Source organism: Polyodon spathula, chromosome 1 (genome assembly GCF_017654505.1).
Source record: "Polyodon spathula isolate WHYD16114869_AA chromosome 1, ASM1765450v1, whole genome shotgun sequence".
Taxonomy (NCBI): Eukaryota; Metazoa; Chordata; class Actinopteri; order Acipenseriformes; family Polyodontidae; genus Polyodon; species Polyodon spathula.
In genome coordinates, this window is record NC_054534.1 from 63,349,115 (window position 1) to 63,369,354 (window position 20,240).

At 36.3% G+C, this 20,240-nt stretch overlaps 1 protein-coding gene across 1 annotated transcript in view; it reads left to right on the forward strand.

Moving 5' to 3' along the window:
* Positions 1 to 6,226: 6,226 nt before the first annotated feature.
* Positions 6,227 to 20,240, forward strand: part of LOC121320749 (neuronal membrane glycoprotein M6-a) — an 80,041-nt gene continuing 66,027 nt past the window's right edge. Inside the window, exon 1 of the mRNA XM_041259356.1 lies at positions 6,227 to 6,381. Within this exon, the coding sequence (XP_041115290.1) occupies positions 6,378 to 6,381 (4 nt within the window). The 5' untranslated portion in view covers positions 6,227 to 6,377. The remainder of the gene's footprint in view (positions 6,382 to 20,240) is intronic.

Sequence of the window (20,240 nt, forward strand, 5' to 3'; positions counted from 1 at the left end):
TCAGGGGTACCTATGTCCATATTACGTTGACTCAAGAACAATCATTTTAAATAAATTAAGCCAATTAATAAATAAATAAATGGGCGAGCTAAGGGCGCTCCTTACATAAAAAAATGCATCGATCTGTGCCTTACAAAGACCTTTGTTATTTCATGTTTTATGTAGCAACAGCTTTGTATAATACTATATAAGCTGCTAAGATAAAGGTCATAACTAGAATATATGAATACGTACCATTGCTTTGGTTACAAAGTTTATTTAACTACCAGAAATAAAACTAAATAATCACCTTATTTTTTTTTTATTTTATTTTTTTTATTTTATTTTTTTTTGAATTATTATTATTATTATTATTATTATTATTATTATTGTTGTTGTTGTTGTTGTTGTTGTTCTTTAACTTTATTTAGAATTGTAATTACCAAAAACACAAATAATATTGCAAAATGACAAGAAACTTCCTGGCGACACACAGTACTCATTGATAGGCTACAGCTGTACATTCATACAAATAATAATTGACTCACAATTGTAAATATTAAGGCATTGAATTAAACTAATTCAAAGCAACAAACAACGCATTTTAACGCAGTCAATGGACAAGACTAAACTTACCTTCGCCGAACGTTTGATACTGGACAGCGGAGTGGTACTGAAATCAGACGTGACGAATATCAGACACCTGGTAAGTATATGCAGCGATTGGACACTTCAAGATCCTTTCTGCAGCTGCGTTTGGCCGAGCAATACACAATTGGCGACTTGCAACATCAATCATACAAAACGTGCTTTTTTTCAGGATGTTTCGTTGTTGACCTGACCCAAAGGCGGTGCAGGCTTGTCGCCATAGAAACGCGCCAACTACATTAGCTAAGGCAGAGGTTTTGTATTTGTTTATAGATTAAAGCAAATACCTTTTATCAAAATATAAATATATATATATATATATATATATATATATATATAATATATATATATATATATATATATATATATATATATATATATAATAATATCACGTTACCATTTATGAAGAACTCAACGTGACGTTCATGTTTTGTTTTGTCTTGCAGTTTCAGTTGTAAACGGAATGCTGTACTGAACCTCATAAACTGTTCTGAGTCAGACCTAGACACAACATATAGGTGATGTACCTGTCAGTGTAATGTGGTACACGGTAAATGTCACTGTTCAAACGCGGCAGTGCAAACAAGCTTTTAGTAAAAGATTGCTTTATGTAGCTTACTGTTGTGTACATTTGTGAATTTTCGCATACCGTTTTAAAATGTTCTCCATAAATGAATTATATACCTATCAGACTGGTATTAATAAGGGATGTACCTGTCAAAAAATATGCCAAATGAAAAGGAGTCAGCAGTATAAGTGTGTAACACACTTTACAGTGTAACTGGGGATAACTTGGCATCCTCAATACTTACTCATAAATCAAGTTTAACTGGACCATCATCACAAGTTCCAATTTAAGAGTCTTGTTTAATTTACATCTTGTGTCAGATTAATTGCTACTGCTATATAATGAGATTTTTTTTTTCTTCAGAGGGAGTATATTGATTTTTTTTTTTTTTTTTTTTTTTTTTTTTTTTTTAATAATTATTACCCTATGCCTTACATCCTATTTAATTATGTTGCTAATGTAAATGACATCTGATGTGTACTCTACATTGGTATGAAAGTTATGATTAGCAGCAACAAGAAGTTATAGAGAAACCTTATATTAGGATATTCAGCTTTTAAACATAAGCTATTACAAGTAACCCATTAACACTGGCGTAGGAATCTGAAGCATTTGTTTCTTAAAGTTTTACCTCAGAAGGTAGGGATATGTTTGAGTTACTGCAGTGTATTGTGCATAATATTAGTTAATATAATTATAATTCACTAAGAAAGACTTTTCACTGTCATTTTTGATTGAGGTTAGTAGCTGAAAATATGATGGAAACTGCATGAGCAGAGAACATGTTTATTAACATTTCAATTACAGTGGATGTTACTGTATGTAAAACTCAAAACAGAATTTCTGGAGAGTTGAAGATGTGGTAGCATACTGTGACTTCAACGTCAAATCACAATTAGTCTGGTTAACCCTTTAGATCCTGAATTATTTTTGTCGAGCTAACAAATAAACTTCTTATTTGAGTAAACATGAGAACAAGCCAAACAATATATACATCACTACATATATTTATGCACTCCCTCAGACTGGGACCTAGGAGACTCGTGAGGTTCCAAAGTGATTTCCGAAGGCATATTTTAAAATAAGGTGGGACCTTGAGGGTTAAAGCAGGGTTAAAGCATGCAACAACGAGTGACAAATAAGAGGGAAAAAAATAACCCAAAGTACAAAAAGAGACTTCATGTTGATGGCGATTGAAAATAACTGTAATCCAAACCTTTACTTCAGCTCTTTCTTTTTTTCTTAGATACCCAATTTAGCCTTTTATGTTTATTATCACTAAGTGTAAGTAATTTGATGCAGTTAAGTACTTCAGTGTTGAGGCTCTACAGAGCTCACAAGGGACCTTGGCCTACATTTTTCATTTGAAAATCAAAATAAATATATGGCTTAAAAGAGGTTTGCTTGATCCTTGTACATTATTTAAGATCAAGATCTTCCCTTATGATATTAATTAAATTGATAACTGGTGACTGAACAAGCTATGAAGAGATATCATATACCACTACCATTTCCGGCAGAACTGCATCTGGCATTCCACGTAATTCAGGTTTGACTTTCAAAACCAAAAGGAGTTTTTCTAACCTTTGAAAGACCTGTTATTTCTGCTCTTTTAGACAAACTACAGCTATGGCCAAAAGTTTTGCATCAGCTTCAATTTTAGGACTGAGACATATAAAAAACTATATGAACATAATTTAGATATTTTATTAAACATCATGTAATAAAAAAAAAGAAAAGAAAACTACACAAGGATATCGCAAAGGTCTACCAGAAGCCATAATAGTAGTACAGTTTCATGTTAGATTTCAAAATGTCACATTTTTCAATTTTCATTAAGTATATGGAAAACTTCAAAGCAGTGTGCAATTCACTATGTTAATGTAACGTTATTCAGCAGATTTCATTCGACTTTATAAAGCAAAATGAGTTAATTCTAGAGTGAAGCAAACCTTTTGGCCATAGCTGCAGGTAATCATTTCAAACATGTATATCAGCAGGTGCATGCTAGATCAAAGAAACATACTGTATATCCTACCTATTTGTTCTTGTACACCTGAGAAAATCTGAGTTTTTTATTGCCAAGCTATTGCAAAAAAACATATGGTTAATGTATGGCCCTGTAGTTTGATATACTGTAATTCAGTCCAATATATACTTTATGACACTCTTGGCTGCAGCATTATAATTTCTATTAAGACCTAGCAAGTTACAAGCTACACTGCTTAGTTGACTGGGTAGAATGTAATGCAAAATGTAATGAAAAATGCTTCAACTTTCATTTTTTCTGTTTACAGATCATAAGCACTGCCCACATAACAATAGTTAGCAACGTAGGATATTCTAAGTTTCAGTGACATATGAATTCACACCTCAAGCAACATTCTATCGTAACATTCCGTACACTATATGACAGCTTTACTCTGTTTATATGCCACGAATGTACTGAAATTAATTTTCACAATCTCACCCACAGCATTTGCAGAAATTCCCTGTGTTGCTTCAAATTATATTTTCTTTGGTTTCTTTTTTTTTTGGTACTGTTCCCTTATCTTTTTATGGTGTTTACAATCAATCTTAGGTGGGTTTTTATTGCACTTTCTTAAATACAGTGTTGTTTATTACATTTTAATAAGTCTGTCTTAAGGTACTTTTACTATGGGTTTAGGATCTGCTCTTCAGCACTACAGCAGTTTTCCGGTCATAACGATACATGTTGTAGGCTAGAGCAGCAAAAGCATCGAGTACACAGCAGTGTAAAACCAGCAAAACAAGCACTTGATTCAAAGTGGCAGATCATTAGATGGCTAGCCTAGTTACATTTTATCTATGGTAGGCAACTAGGACTCAAGAGCAGGTTCTGAATTTTGAACACAGACTTATCAAAAAAACAAAACACATAACTGTAACAAAAACAAAACAAAAATAACCCCAAAACATAGTAATAAGAACCAGTAAGAATGATTTTAAACATCATAAAATGGTAATAGGACAGGAACAAAAGAAGTTGCTTACTCTTTAATAATGAATTGTGCCTGAACCCTGACTTTACTGCCCCTTTAACACATGCAAAATGACATTCCATTTCTTCAACCTATTGTTTTGTAAAATAAATCAGAACGAGAAGAAAACAAGATGGATAGCAGAGACACTAGGAAGTCCTATTCAGTTTCTGTAGTGTTTTTTTTTTTTTTTTCAAGATGCAGCACAAGGTCAGCAAACAAAGTCTGAGACAAGAGCAAGAGAGAGCATGGGGTAGTTAAACTGGAGGCCACAGATATTATGCCAAGCCCCCTGCTGAAGCAAAAAACTGTCTGTTCCAAAATGAACATTTATTTCTTTAACTGTTAAAAGGGTCCAATCTGGATATTTAGGTCAGGGGAATATGCATTTGCATTGTTAATTGTTGATTGTGTAAGCAGTAAAATGTGATTAATTTTTATTTAAATCTTTATTTAACTTTAGGTGTGTTGTATAATTTTTTGGACCGATAATGGTTGAATCAATTTACATAGAATGCAGTATATGAATGTGTGAATAAGTGCATTTCCCCATAAGTGCACATTTCTATTCGGAAATCGCATCATTCTGAAGCAGTTTTATTATACTGGTTCTCAAAAATTGTCTCAATACTTAAAGTTTATTCTCTCACCAATTATAATTTGACTTTGATTGAGGACTTAGAACTTCATTGGTTTGTCCTAGATTTCCAGACTCTAGTCAATTCTGTGCAATTCTGTTTTTTAGTACGCAACCAATTTTCATTTAAGTATGCATTGGTGCAAAGTAAGTATCTTATCTTAGTCTTATTTTGGGTCATGACAGACTAAGTGGCAAACACTATAAGGTGACTTTAACTAGCGATAATATACAGTATAGAAACGAAACTCAAAATAAGTCAAGTTTACTAAAAAAAAGAATAAACTCATTAGCTTAATATAATTAAGTTTAGCTACTCATTTAGTTTTTGTTAGGACAACTTTCTCTAGGGCTGACTAAACTCATAACATGTATAGTTATGTAACTTAATCCATTTGAGTTAGATTTCCTTTTTAATGGTCAAGTTAGTTTGAACATTTTTATTTTATTTAAACAATAAAAAGTTAGCTTAGCTGAGGCAGCAGAATGTGCAATCAACAGGCTGTTTTATTAGCACCCAGTGCAGCACTTCTGCTTATTCACTTATGGCAGCATTTACAAGTGCTGCAACCAGGCAATTGCAGAGGAAGAGTTAGCTCGAGAAGGGAGGGAGGTCACATCCACAGACTGACCACGGAACAGGGGTAGCCACACACAGCACAAGGAGAAAACATGTAAGGGAGCAGGCGGGGGCACCAGACAAAAGCAAACACAACAAACTTGTACAACTGCACATACACAAAACAACAACACAATAAACAACAAACAATTCCAAATATAAACTGTACAAGTCCTGCAAGGACTGATGTGAATCTAGTCCCCTGATTCTTCTGAAACCATTTATGTTTGAACAACTAAAGTAAATTTGAATGTTCAACTCATTTAAAATGGTTGAGTGTTATGAATATAATTTGAATTAAAGTCGGGGTGGGGGGGGTAGCTCTTATAGAAACTAATCATAGACTACCTAGTAGGAATTGCAATTCCTACCATCATTTAGGTATATCATTTAGGCATATTACTGCACTGAAATATGTGCCTGAATCATATGAAATATTAGTGCACTAATATGCTTCTCCCTCACTTCCTAAAGTATTCCTACCACGTATCTCTAACAATCTATAAAAGTGTAAGTTAACCGTGCATTGCAGAACAATTTACAAGTGCATAATAAAGGAATACAGCTCATTTGCTTTACAAATACACTCTCTAGTTTGGCTTCTTACACGTCTTGCTGTGATCTATCATTTGCTTGATATGGGCCAGATAATCATGACTCGGACATCTTTCTTTCACTCCTTATTTATTTATTTTACAACTGATTTACTCCACAAAACCACCCTCTTAGCAACGGAGAGGTTTGCCCGCCTCTAAAAAGAGGTGACGTCGTCGGTTCCCACCGTCTGCATATGCTAATAAACTGCAGCCCAGCAGAAGCTGAAAACTATAGAAGAAAGTTACAATTCATCAACAAAATACAAAACAAATAACGCTCCTTTTAGCAGCAGAAGTGGTTTAGAGACGTCGGGGATTAAGCCCTAGTATGGGTAAGCAGCGTGTTATCTTTTTATTGTGTTAGAATTGAGTGGTTGTCGAAGACTAATACTGTAAAGTTATGAATAACGGGTCCGTGTGATGCTTTAGTAACTTGCTGTGGTTAACTTTGAAATGGTACGGTATGTCGGTGCTGTTAAGCTTTATGTACACTTGTGCACTCTGACTGATGTGTAAACTTTCCAGTTGGGACATTCTTTTGGGGTAAACTGAGGATCTCTTTGAAAGGGGTGTACTGTATAATGTAGCAGATTGAATAATGTAATTGTAAAACGGAACAACTTCATGTTTTAGATGTATTGGCACAACTTTACCGACGTTCACTAAATTCTATATGTTCACGGTACAATATTCTATAAACATTGATAGTAAAATATTTGTTATAAAATTATTTGAACACGTTATTGATTTTTTTGCCTAATCGGTTATCATATTCGAATTTTTGGGGTAATTGTTTTTAAAATAAACTGCTCTCGTTAGTCGGAGATGTTTTCCCCCCACTGAGTTTAAACTTCTAAAGATAATCAGATTATGCGGTACTCCAATCTCAGTTTATATTGTCAGCCGGTCTTTAGTATGGTAGCCTATTTGCTCCATTTAGTTTAGATCATGTAGCCAATATCGCACACCGACTATGATGTATTTTTAATACTACCGGGGGCTACCTCCGGGTTCGGTTTCCCAAATATCCCAACATTGATCACAACTGATGAAAACAGAGATGCACCACCATAGCAACAGGTCGTAGATCACATTTCCATTCTTTATGATTTATTGATTAAAAATAACTAAATTAAATATTAATCAACGTTTCAGCCATGAAATACATGAACGCCTGACCTCAATTAGTTGATTAATGATACCATCATTGAAAAATAGCAATTTAAATATTCGTTATAATTTGAAAACATGCATACGTATATTTTCTTATGCTTTATAATCACACATTTCAATATTACCTTACTTAAAATTTATTTGATTCTATTTTAAAAAATATTCAAAATTATTCATGGCTGCACACATACCTAAAAAAGTTATATATATATATATATATATATATATATATATATATATATATATATATATATATATATAATATATATATAGATAGATAGATAGATAGATAGATAGTATCAATTAATAAACTTAATTATCCTAAGTATAACTATCCAATATTTATCAGTGAGAAAGCATCTTAAGTCTTATTCTTATTTGAGTCCCTTAGGACTCAGACTACCCAATGCAAAAATCCTGAAAACTTCCTGGCATAGTCATTTGTATTGCCTAATATAGTGGGCATCCTATTTCTTTCTATCACCATACATTTTAACATAGATGCCATATGTTTAGCTCCCTAAAAATATTTTGCTACTGAGGAATTTAAATCCTTCCAAATAGCTCTATTATGCTCGGAAATGTGAATATTAACAGGTTTTGAAGTTCCACCAACATATACAAGTGCGCTCTGGCATTTTATGAAATGAACTTCATAAATCAGAGACACATGTAATATGTAATATTTTCTTCCAGAATATGGATGGTGGAAGATCTTACCTCTAATCATATTGTTACACTGTGCAGTGGTTTATTCCCCTAATAGCTGTTATCGGATAGGAAATGTGTTTAAGTGTGATTCCCACGGGACAAAAAATCAGATGTCCTCAGAGTTGATCAATAGCAGAGGAACCTCCCAGACATGGACTAGTTTTCATCCAGGAAAGTTGGTAAATTCAAAATGAAATGTGATGTGGCAAGAGAGGGTGTCTTTGTGCATGATTTGTAAACAAGAAACCATATATAAATAACTTGTGCAAGATGGGGGAAAAAACAAAACATATCAACAGAGCGGCTTTTTCATAATTATAGCTTCTTTTCCAAAGCCTAGCAGAACCTTGACCACTTCGAATAACCATGTTGTCCCTTGAGTGATACAAAGAAAAGGTGGTTCAAAGAAAATCTTTTCTAACTTTTCATTTTCAGCAATTAAATGCACATTTTTTTAAAATAATTTTAGAAATAATATAAATATTTTATTATAGGTGTAACACGTGCTATTTCAGTTGTTTTATTCATCTCTGTTTAATACAAGTGCTTTTTTCACATCTTGTATAACCTCACCTTTGTTACACCAGTGAGTACAAACACGACCAAGGTTTAAACAGGCAGTTTCAGGTCAGAAAATACCTTTTCTGAAATGTTGATCACTAATGTCTTCATGTTGTCCCTGGGTCGTAGTGTCCTCCAGAGGGATTTTTCCTCTTCCCTCCTCATCTCGGTATTCTTCTAGATCCACATTGTCACTGTTTTTCAGATAACTTGAGTTCTTTTTAGGATATTTTGAAGGGAATGTTTTTTTTTTTTTAAATCGTTTAGTCCGTTAAATATCCTGTTAGATATTAAGTATAAACCTTTCTTTCTGTGTAATCGTTGTGATCCTTCTCGAATGTATGCAGTTTACATTGAGTGTAATCATGTCCACAATTTCATTTTTGATTTTTTGCAACTCCTTTAAATTCAGTTTATTCTGAATTTCCGGTTCAGTTTTCTAATTTTTTTTTTGGTAAAATTTGGAATCTATTTTCATCCTTGTTCAGTGGCCAAAAGTAATAAATTGTAATACATATTAATAGATTTGTTCAACACCAGCTGGCACCATCTTTGACAAAATTGAAAGTAATTTAATCCAATAAAAAAAAAATTGAAGACCTTGTGGGACCAGTTTCACTTTAAAATACTCTGATAATATGGCACAATGTGCATTCAAATGGACAACTCTCTTATTCAGATGTACACATTTCTGTTATGGAGTGGAGCAGATATAATAAAATGAAAAACAATAATACTGGTCTGATATGGGCGTGCTCTACCAAACTCAATAAGTAAACATACTGAAGCATTATATGGCTAAACTAAGACAGAGCAAAATGTTAATCAGAATTTGTGACTCATTTTAATAAATAAAGTCGTAGCCAAAATGGATGTGGTTTTTGTCACTCAACAGGCTTGCAAACAGGAAACAGTCAAAGATGGATATATTGTTTTCCTTCCGTTCCTTTCAGTATGCCTTAATGATTGTGTTTTTGCAGTGTTTCATAGGTTATGTTTCAGTCTCATGAGAAATGAAGGATTGCATTATGTACATGTGCCCCTTCTTATTCTATGCTTGCATAGAGCATTTTAGATAATCAACAAGTATTGTGCTGTTTTATGTAAGAATGTTTTGCTGAAAATGCATAACTTAATTTCAGACACCGGACAGCTTTGGTTGACAGTACAGAATGCTGCCCTGTTCCCTTTTTGTAACACTTCTTAGTAACATGAGTATTATAATGATTGTTTTATATATATATATATATATATATATATATATATATATATATATATATATACACACACATACACAGTACTGTGTAAAAGTTTTAGGCAGGTGTGAAAAAATGCTGTAAAGTAAGAATGCTTTCAAAAATAGACATGTTAATAGTTTATATTTATCAATTAACAAAATGCAAAGTGAGTGAACAGAAAAAAAAATCAAATCAAATCCATATTTGGTGTGACCACCCTTTGCCTTCAAAACAGCATCAATTCTTCTAGGTACACTTGCACAAAGTCAGGGATTTTGTAGGCATATAGTCAGGTGTATGATTAAACAATTATACCAAACAGGTGCTAATGATCATCAATTCAATATGTAGGTTGAAACACAATCATTAACTGAAACAGAAACAGCTGTGTAGGAGGAATAAAACTGGGTGAGGAACAGCCAAACTCAGCTAACAAGGTGAGGTTGCTGAAGACAGTTAACTGTCAAAAGTCATACACCATGGCAAGACTGAGCACAGCAACAAGACACAAGGTAGTTATACTGCATCACCAAGGTCTCTCCAGGGCAGAAATTTCAAGGCAGAAGGGGTTTCCAGATGTGCTGTCCAAGCTCTTTTGAAGAAGCACAAAGAAACGGGCAACGTTGAGGACCGTAGACGCAGTGGTCGGCCAAGAAAACTTACTGCAGCAGATGAAAGACACATCATGCTTACTTCCCTTCGCAATCGGAAGATGTCCAGCAATGCCATCAGCTCAGAATTGGCAGAAAACATTGGGACCCTGGTACACCCATTTACTGTCCGGAGAAGTCTGGTCAGAAGTGGCCTTCATGGAAGACTTGCGGCCAAAAAGCCATACCTCCGACATGGAAACAAGGCCAAGCGACTCAACTATGCACGAAAACACAGGAACTGGGGTGCAGAAAAATGGCAGCAGGTGCTCTGGACTGATGAGTCAAAATTTGAAATATTTGGCTGTAGCAGAAGGCAGTTTGTTCGCCGAAGGGCTGGAGAGCGGTACACAAATGAATGTCTGCAGGCAACAGTGAAGCATGGTGGAAGTTCCTTGCAAGTTTGGGGCTGCATTTCTGCAAATGGAGTTGGGGATTTGGTCAGAATGAATGGCCTCCTCAATGCTGAGAAGTACAGGCAGATACTTATCCATCATGCAATACCATCAGGGAGGCATCTGATTGGCCCCAAATTTATTCTGCAGCATGACAACGACCCCAAACATACAGCAAAAGTCATTAAGAACTATCTTCAGCGTAAAGAAGAACAAGGAGTCCTGGAAGTGATGGTATGGCCCCCACAGAGCCCTGATCTCAACATCATCGAGTCTGTCTGGGATTACATGAAGAGAGAGAAGCAACTGAGGCTGCCTAAATCCACAGAAGAGCTGTGGTTAGTTCTCCAAGATGTTTGGGCCAACCTACCTGCCAAGTTCCTTCAAAAACTGTGTGCAAGTGTACCTAGAAGAATTGATGCTGTTTTGAAGGCAAAGGGTGGTCACACCAAATATTGATTTGATGTAGATTTTTCTTCTGTTCACTCACTTTGCATTTTGTTAATTGATAAATATAAACTATTAACATGTCTATTTTTGAAAGCATTCTTACTTTACAGCATTTTTTCACACCTGCCTAAAACTTTTACACAGTACTATATATATATATATATATATATATATATATATATATATATATATATATATATATATATATATATATATATATCTGCAAAATTTTGGTAGTGGTACTTGCCCTTCGGGCAGTCCATTGTAGACATTTGGTTGTCCAAAAAAATGTCAACTTGCCCATAATTGACCTATGGACTGTGATTTGTACAAAGTACACTGTACTCAATATAGGTACAGTATCTCCGGGTTCACACACTTTTTCAACATCAAAATTCCATACTTTTTTCCAGATTTCCATTTGTTATTCCCAGACTTGTGTTTTAGTTAGTTTCTACTAGTTTTTGATAGTTATCCACATAGGCGGGCAGCCGCAGAACATTAGCTTTTTGATCCAGAGCAGAAGTTGCGCCTGGTTTTCTAAAAGTGTTTGTCAGAATCTGGAGGTTCATATCTAGCAAGAGACAATGCAGGTATGCAAAAGAGAAGTAAGATATCCAATATTTGAGAACTACATTGCATTATTTACAAAAAGAATATACAAAGTTGTATACAGCATGTATACTTGTGTCAAAATAGAATAGTATAATGGTACCAATAATATACTAAAACTTTACAATTTTGGCACAAGTATACTCGCAGAATGTTACTTTTTTGTAAGGGATGATATTGGATTCTGGTCTAAACTTCTTTATACCTTCTGTTAAATGTTGAACACTGGGAGGTGAAAAATAACAAAAATGAAATAACAAACATGCACCCATTATAAATTAAAATGTGCAAGTGTTGTATATTAAGCATGTAAGTTAAATACTTAATACAGTACACCCTCGCTATAACAACCCTGTTTGGGTCCATAGCCTTTTGTTCGCTATAGTAAAAGGACAATCCAAAATGAACAATATAAAATGCTGGAGTAAGTTAAGGAAGTCACCTTGGATAAAGGCATTCGCTAAACTATTAATATTAGTACTGTTTTATTCATTGATTTTCTTTATTATTACAGTATTTGTCACTACTAGCACTAATAATAATAATAGCAATGAGATTGTGAATAAATGTAGAATTACAAGTACAGTACCCAATTTGTGGCATGCTGCACCCAGTATCCTGGCTATGTCCTATTCATTGAAGAACACAGTTCAAACCCCCCCCCCCCCCCCCCCCCCTCTGGAATCTGGGTTCCTTATAAAAAAAATATATATATATATATATATATATATATATATATATATATATATATATATATATATATATATATATATATATATATATATATATATATATATATATATATATATATATATCACATTAAAGAAATGAAAAAAAAAAGCGATGTCAACATGCTATGTGCTAAATCTGACTCGGTGATAATAACGATCGTATTCGATTTTTTTTGTTTCCAGGGTTGGGAAATAACGTTAACGATTTAATAAATGTAACGACAATATAAAAAAAAAAATGTGAATCTTGGTGAGCAGAGTACTGTAGCTTGTAATTCCAGTCTGTAACTTTGTTTAAAAAAATCATAGCCTTCAATATAAAAGTATATACTTTGGCTGTCGCAGTGTCCATTTACACTTCGAGCAGACACAGTCATGTGACACCAGTAAGCTGACTAGACAGGATTGCTTGAGTTGTCAGGGGTGTTACACGGACAGTCCTCGTGGGATTTGGTTACACACTCAAGTATTACCAGTGAAAAACACTGATCTCTCTAAACGGTTTTACTGAGATGATCTGTGAGCGGAATCTCGATTGAGAAAGCGCTGTTTGATTAAAGCACAGAAAGTTGTGTTGTTAGAGTAAAAAATCGGAATGCCCATCGGGCAAGCAGCCAAAAAAAACACGTTGTCCGACAGATTTTTTTGGTTGTCCCGGAACGTCGGGCTAGTAATTTGCGAGCCCTGTATATATATATAAAACACGGCTTGGAAAAATAACAACCTCTGACTGGTTAAACAGCATCACATGACCGTGCATAGATATATAAGTGTATAGCACGGGTTGCATACTAATGAGCCACTTGACACTGTGGTGATTAGGAAGTAGAGGGACATTTGTTTCATGTTTTAGCCCGTTCAGATGTCTTGCATACTAAATATTGTAGTGTCTCTTAATAAATAGTGATACCATCTTCAAGTATATGTAATATATTTTAAATGAGCACACTTCTAATATAATGCATCTTTGTATGAGTTTTATTTTGACTTTGTCTCCCCCTTGTGGCTATCAGAAGTACGATAGTGTATAACTGTCACTACAAGAACATACTGTGTGATATAATTTGTTAATTACATCAGTAAGTAAAGAAATAGTTTTTATTTATACACTGAGCGTACAAAACATTAGGAACACCTGCTGTTTCCATGAAATGGACTGACAAGGTGAATCCAGGAGAAAGCTATGATCCCTTATTGATGTAACCTGTTAAATCCACTTCAATCAGTGTAGATGAAGGGGAGGCAGGTTAAAGAAGGATTTTTAAGCCGTGACACAGTTGAGACATGGATTGTGTATGTGTGCCATTCAAGACAAAAGATTTAAGTGCCTTTGAACGGGGTATGGTTCTTGACTCATGCCGGCTTGAGTGTGTCAAGAACTGCAACGGGTTTTTCACACTCAGCAGTTTCCCGTGTGTATCAAGGATAGTCCACCACCCAAAAGACATCCAGCCAACGGCAGGCCAGTGGTAGAAAACGGCTCATTGATGAAAGAGGCCAAAGGAGACTGACATGAATTGTGCAGAGCAACAGACGGGCTACAGTTAGTCAACTGACTGTCCAGTACAACATTGGTGCCGAAAGACCCATAAAAGAATACACAACTCGTCATAGCTTGACACGAATGGGGTATGGCAGCCAACAACATAACAGAGTTCCACTTCTTTCAGCAAGGGGAACGATACTGTGGGGGCTGGGGCTGCCCTGTGGTAGGGGGCAGCCTGCTCTGGGATTTTAATAGGGTCTCCAGCATAGTTTGCTGAGCCCTCACAGTCTCCGCCAGCTCAGCGAAGCACGGCTTGGCCCGGCACCTCCGAGGCGACAACGATGGAGAACATCTGCGTCTGCGTGGGGAAAGGGAGTGGTGCCTGCGTGGCGACCTCCTGTCCCCTGGGGAAGGAGAGTGGTACCTGTGCGGCGACTGTCTGTCCCCTGGTGAGCGTCCCCTTGAGTGGTACTGCCTCGGCGGTGACCATCTCGCCTCCCCTGAGAGGTGCCTGCTCCTCTGTACCAGTGGTGGAGAAGGGGAGGGTGACCCGGTTGTGCGGGACAGTTCCTTGGTCACTGTAGAGTGGGGGGTCCTGGACGACCTCTGCGGAGGCTCTTGGACCACCGATCTCATTCTCCCATGGCTTGACGAGAGAGACTCTGCTGGGGATAGGGCTGCTCTCCGTCGCTTTGTTCTCCTTGAGAACTTCTGACAGGTAGAGCAGTCCAGCTCACCTGCCAGTGCCTTGGCCACATGTTCTGGCCCGAGGCACCTGGCGCAGGATCTGTGTTCATCCTGCCTGGGCAGCTTGGCTGAGCACCAGTCACACTGGTGGAAGCCCGCTGATCCAGTTGACTGCACCGACATGTTTGCAGTTGTTGTTGTTTTTCCAAACTGCTGTGTTCAATGAGCATCCTGCAGACGCATTTTTTTTTTATTTTTTAAACGATTCAAATGTGCCGAATTAGTCTGTGCTGGGATCGGCATCGAGGCGAGCGATATCGGTGCTGAGGTCGGCGTCAAGATGCGCGAGGTCGGTGCCGAACCGATCGGCGCCAAGGTCAATGACAACGTGTAGCACGGTCGGTGCTGGGCTGTAGATGGCCTCAAAGCTATTCCCAGGTGCCGAATCAATCGGTGTCGGGATCGGCATCGAGAGAACGCGCTGTCGGTGCCGAAAAGTCAGTGCGGGTGGACCTGTTGCAAGGCTGGTGCTGATGGTAGGCACGGTCGGGGCCGAGCTGTAGGCGGCTCCGAAGATGTTCACGCCGGCTCTGGGTCAACCAGGGCCGGGTAGGTGCTGTTTCTCTTAGCCTCGCAAGTCGGCGGGAAACCGCGGTCGGTGCGGAGGTAAGCCGCCGATTGAATCGCTGTGGTCGCCGAGGGCAAGCGCAGCCGCGCTAGGATAGCCCGAGGCTTGAGAGGGGTGTAAGGCCCGAGCTGTTTTTTTTTTTCAGTTCGCTGACCGATTAAATCGGCGCAGAGGATGACGCCGCGAGCCCACAAGGTCTCCTTACAGCACCACAACAGCTCTCACACGGTGTATCAGCTACACAAAGCCTCATGTAGTGAGAGTAATGGCCACTCGCAAATCCCTGAAGAGGGGTCGAAACCAGCTCGAGCCAGAAAACTGACGTGGGACTATAGCGAGGGCAGTGTTACTAAGATTTTCACTCGACTTTGGTGTTGGAGCATTTTCTTTTCTTCAGTGTGCGGATCTGTGTGAGGCTTGTGATTTGTGTTATACTGGAGATTGACGCACCTGTTCTCTTGCTTGTTGGACACTGTTTTCAAGGCGCAGTTAACTGCACTATTGTATTATCTATCGTAAAAAAAAAAGTGGAACTAAGTGACTTACACAAGATAACAATATTTCTCTGGCTTAAATTGAATCAACTCTGAATGCTGCCTAGCTATGAACGTGAAGAAGTTTACATTAAAGTATGCAGACTACTCAATAACTTTGCATATGGAGGAGCAAGACTTCTTGACTTTTAACTTTTTGGGAGAGAGAGCTAATAAAAAGAGTTGTTATAACCGCTATTAAAACCAGCCCTGGTGTCCTGCCTTTTCTGCACCGCCACTGGAAACCCAGAACACAGTCGCTACATTGTTGTCAGAAATGGAGGCGAGACAGGTACTCCGGCACGCACTTGGAAGGGGAGAGTGTAGAAATACAAAACTGGACTTGCCCAGATAATTGACTTAGGCAAAACTAGATTGGCCAAGCATCGATGTTGGATGAAACTGGACTCACCCAGATTAATGCCATGGACAAACCAGATTCGCCCAGCATCGATTTTGAAGAGTTGGACAAAACTAGACTCGTCCAGACTAGCCCCAAAATAAAGTGAAAACTGTTGAAAAAACAGGTTTTTCCCAATTGTCTTTTTCAAGTTCTGGGCCAATCTAGATTTGATTAGTGCCGGGAAAAAAATGGTAATTTTGGGATTCGCCCAGAAGCCCTTGGCGAAACTAGATTGGCCCGGGCAAAACTAGACTCGCCAGACCGCCTGGTTTCGCCCATAACAGTATTCAATATTGGAGCAACAGAACCTAGAACCACTCAGAATGGTGGCAAGTAAGGAACTTTTTATAAAAAAAGGCATTAAACTTACATTAACAAAAAAATATGCTTGTGTGCAGAACTGTGAGTCTGAAGCAAATGTTCATGAGTTGCTGGAAATGTACTTACTTGTGTCAATATAGTTCAACTTTAACTAATCCTGCTTGATGTGTGAATGCTCTCTGTCCTGTTACAGAACCTTTTACCTTGCATTTCAGATTTTATGCCACTGTTTGTTTGCCTGAAGCTGATCTCTAAGCTTGCCTGACTGATTATAGTTGGTTACAGTTCATTCCAGGTACAATAACTTGTGTTGACTCTGCAAATCAAATCGAACATGAAAGCTGAGGGCTAGTAGATTACACTTGAAACCGGTAGCCATATAAAGCATCTTTAAAAAATAAAAAAAAAGTAAAAAAACTAAATGAATGACATCTATACTGTGGAACTACTGTATGTGGATTAGAAAGGACGTAGTTTTAAGACAGTAAGTACACAGTTTGGAAGGATTATAGTTATGCTTGTTAGTCCCTATTTCAAAGGTACAGTACATGCTCAAGTTTCCTTTTCTGTTATCTTGTAAAAGCAATGCAAATGACATGAATAATCCACCAAAACACAAGGACTTTTTAATCAGCAGTAGAAGTTTTAAATCCTTTAGCAAGAATATTAGGTTTTACCTTTGATTAAAAAAAAAAAAAAATATATATATATATATATATATATATATATATATATATATATATATATATATATTATATATATATAGTAAAATAGAGAAAATAGACTCTGAAATTCTGAATTTCTTTAATTATTTCAGAATCCTAATTATTTAAAGATCTAAGTATCCGGTAGATACAAAGATGCTGTAGTCTTCAGTCAGGCAGATGACAGGAAATGATTAATATGGTCAGACACAGACAGCTATAAATAAGAACACAGCTTGGGTTCCATAATTAAAGGATGACATGTCCAGGAAGTACAAGACAGTAATTAATTATGGCCACTACAGATGAGATCTGAACCTGGGCTTGCCTGTATCAATACGTAAACCTGGGACGTCTAACAATGAACATTGCTGGGGATACAGTAAGGTTTCTATGCCTTCTTCCACAAATCCACAAATTGGTTTCCATGATATCTGTGATTATGTGGTGGCAGAATCATTTTTCTAAGAGTGAGAATAAAGAAATCTTGAACTTAAATATTCAACATGATGATGTCCAAGGTGCAGCTTCCCGTATGGTTTAAAAGTATTGTTTATTATTAAAGGAGATAAGTTGCTTGTAAAAAAAAAAAAAAAAAAAAAAAAAAAACAGTTTGTTTACAGTTTGTCTGTTCTCCTAAACTAGCTGTTGGGATCAGCTTCCTACCAAGCCTCTTTGTCCCTGTGCGACTAATACTTCTCAAATAGGCATTTGCCTGCTACTATTCAGTAAGTGTAGGAATTCATGAACAAAATCTCCTGGCTTTTGTATAGCTCAGGAAAATAAGCAGATATGTTTACAGGCTACACCTAATCCTATTTTTCAATGTAAAGTTACGAGCAACTTACTTCCGGTCACATGTCACTAAACTCCCTCCAACAAACAAAGGATTTTATACATGTGGTCACTCAACAATTGCAACCAGGGTAGAGAGGGAGTGTGTCGGAGTCACGCGGAAATGGTCAAGACTAAATTTCATACATTGAAAATAAATATTTAGCTTTGCAGGCCGAATTATATTTTAAGCAAGCCTATTGTTAAAAAAAAAAATAAAATAAATAAAAGTACAAGAAGATATTTGGGTTTAAAATATAAAAAAAGCCTGAAACAGAACAATGGTTTCACTGGTGTTGATATATCAATGTAAAATGTAAAATGCATTTTGAAATACAGAATTATCACAATAAAATGGCTGCACTGCCAAACCCTAAAGAACTTGAGCAAGATCTCATCTGTAACTGCAAAAACAAAATTTCAAAATTAAAACAACCGCACACTCAATATTTCCAGCTAAAAATGTCTTTGTTAAGGAGTTACAATAAAAATCTATACAGCAGAAACACAGATAAGTTTGTGCAATATCACATCTACATAAAGAAAATGAAGCATGTATTTATAGTCTTAACATGACTGACAACAACAAACAACAATATTTTAGCCTTCTTAAAGAAGTCATTCCATGTCTCGTGTACAAAAAAGAAATAAAAATGGTCGCCTGATATTTACAGAATATAAAACTAATGAAAGAATCGTCTTCAAAGTATTACATTGCAAGATTTTCACAAATTATTTATAGGATTTACAGTTAAAGGACAGGTTAACCTCTTGGCTTCACACTTAAAGTTGGTTTGATGCGTCTAGGCGATATGTTTGCAAATATTAAATGAATATCGAACTTCAAGCCAACTTTACCACTGGCAACGCCATGTTGCAGGTTTGTTTAAAGCAATTCTCCGATAACTGTCCTGGAAATCGCAAGATTTGTAGCAAGTTGCTTTTGACAGAAATTGTCACCAAGTCAGCCCTTAAAGTCGCTAGATTTAGTGATAAATTTTCTAAGTTGACAAGGTTGTTTCTGAGGGGGGTTGTAATGAAACACACCAATGGGTGTGTCTACGGGAACCACAGGTTTAGAAAGCAGACCTTTTATCGTTTCTTATGTTTTTATGAGTTCTTATGAGTTCAACACATTTCTCACTGGGACTTATATTTGTACTAGATTTGTCTTTTTTAACAAATTCGTGTAACCAAGTTTTGTTTTTTTCCATTTAATACATAATTAGGTACAAACGTGACTTTTCAAATACCCATGATAGATGGTACTTAAGCTAGTATACAATGAATTGCATCTTATTGCTAAGGGGGACTGAACAATCTAGGCTAAAGCAATAAGCCATCCGATGACCAATGACGAAGATAACAAAAGTAAGTGTAAGAAAGGGCATCATTATTTATTTATGTATTTATTGCAAAGGGTTTTATTTTTTTTGTAGTAGTGTTAATATTTTTATAGCCTTACTGTGAAGAAGTGGAAAAGCCTGCAAATTGCCGCCACTTATTTACTGTGTCACACAGACTTCTGAATATGTAAGTTCTCTAAATGATCCTACTAGTTAAGAAGTTTGAACTAGAGTGATCACGGACTATACTTGCCTTTTCTTGTTCTAGAATTCCTTATGTTCTTATGTACATAAGTCACTGCTGACGAGCAAACAAACTGAGCACCTCTCTCTCACCCCCACTAAACCACTGCGCTTATAATTGTGATAATCCTCCGCCCACTAACACACAGATAGTTTACCTGTAACATTTCATATAAACACTCTACCTATGTACTATTGTATATTTTATAGAAAAATACATTCTTAATAACAATTACAACAGTAGCAAAAATACATCAGGGTAAGCTTTTTGGTTGTTTTAAACAGTGACGGGCTGCCGTCACACTTGCATATAAAACAAATTAACTATTATTATCAAATGGCAATAATCTGAAACGTTGAATAAATGGTGTCAAGTAATATATATATATATATATATATATATATATATATATATATATATATATATATATATATATATATATATATATATATATATAAAAAACACAAATACTGAATGAAGAGGT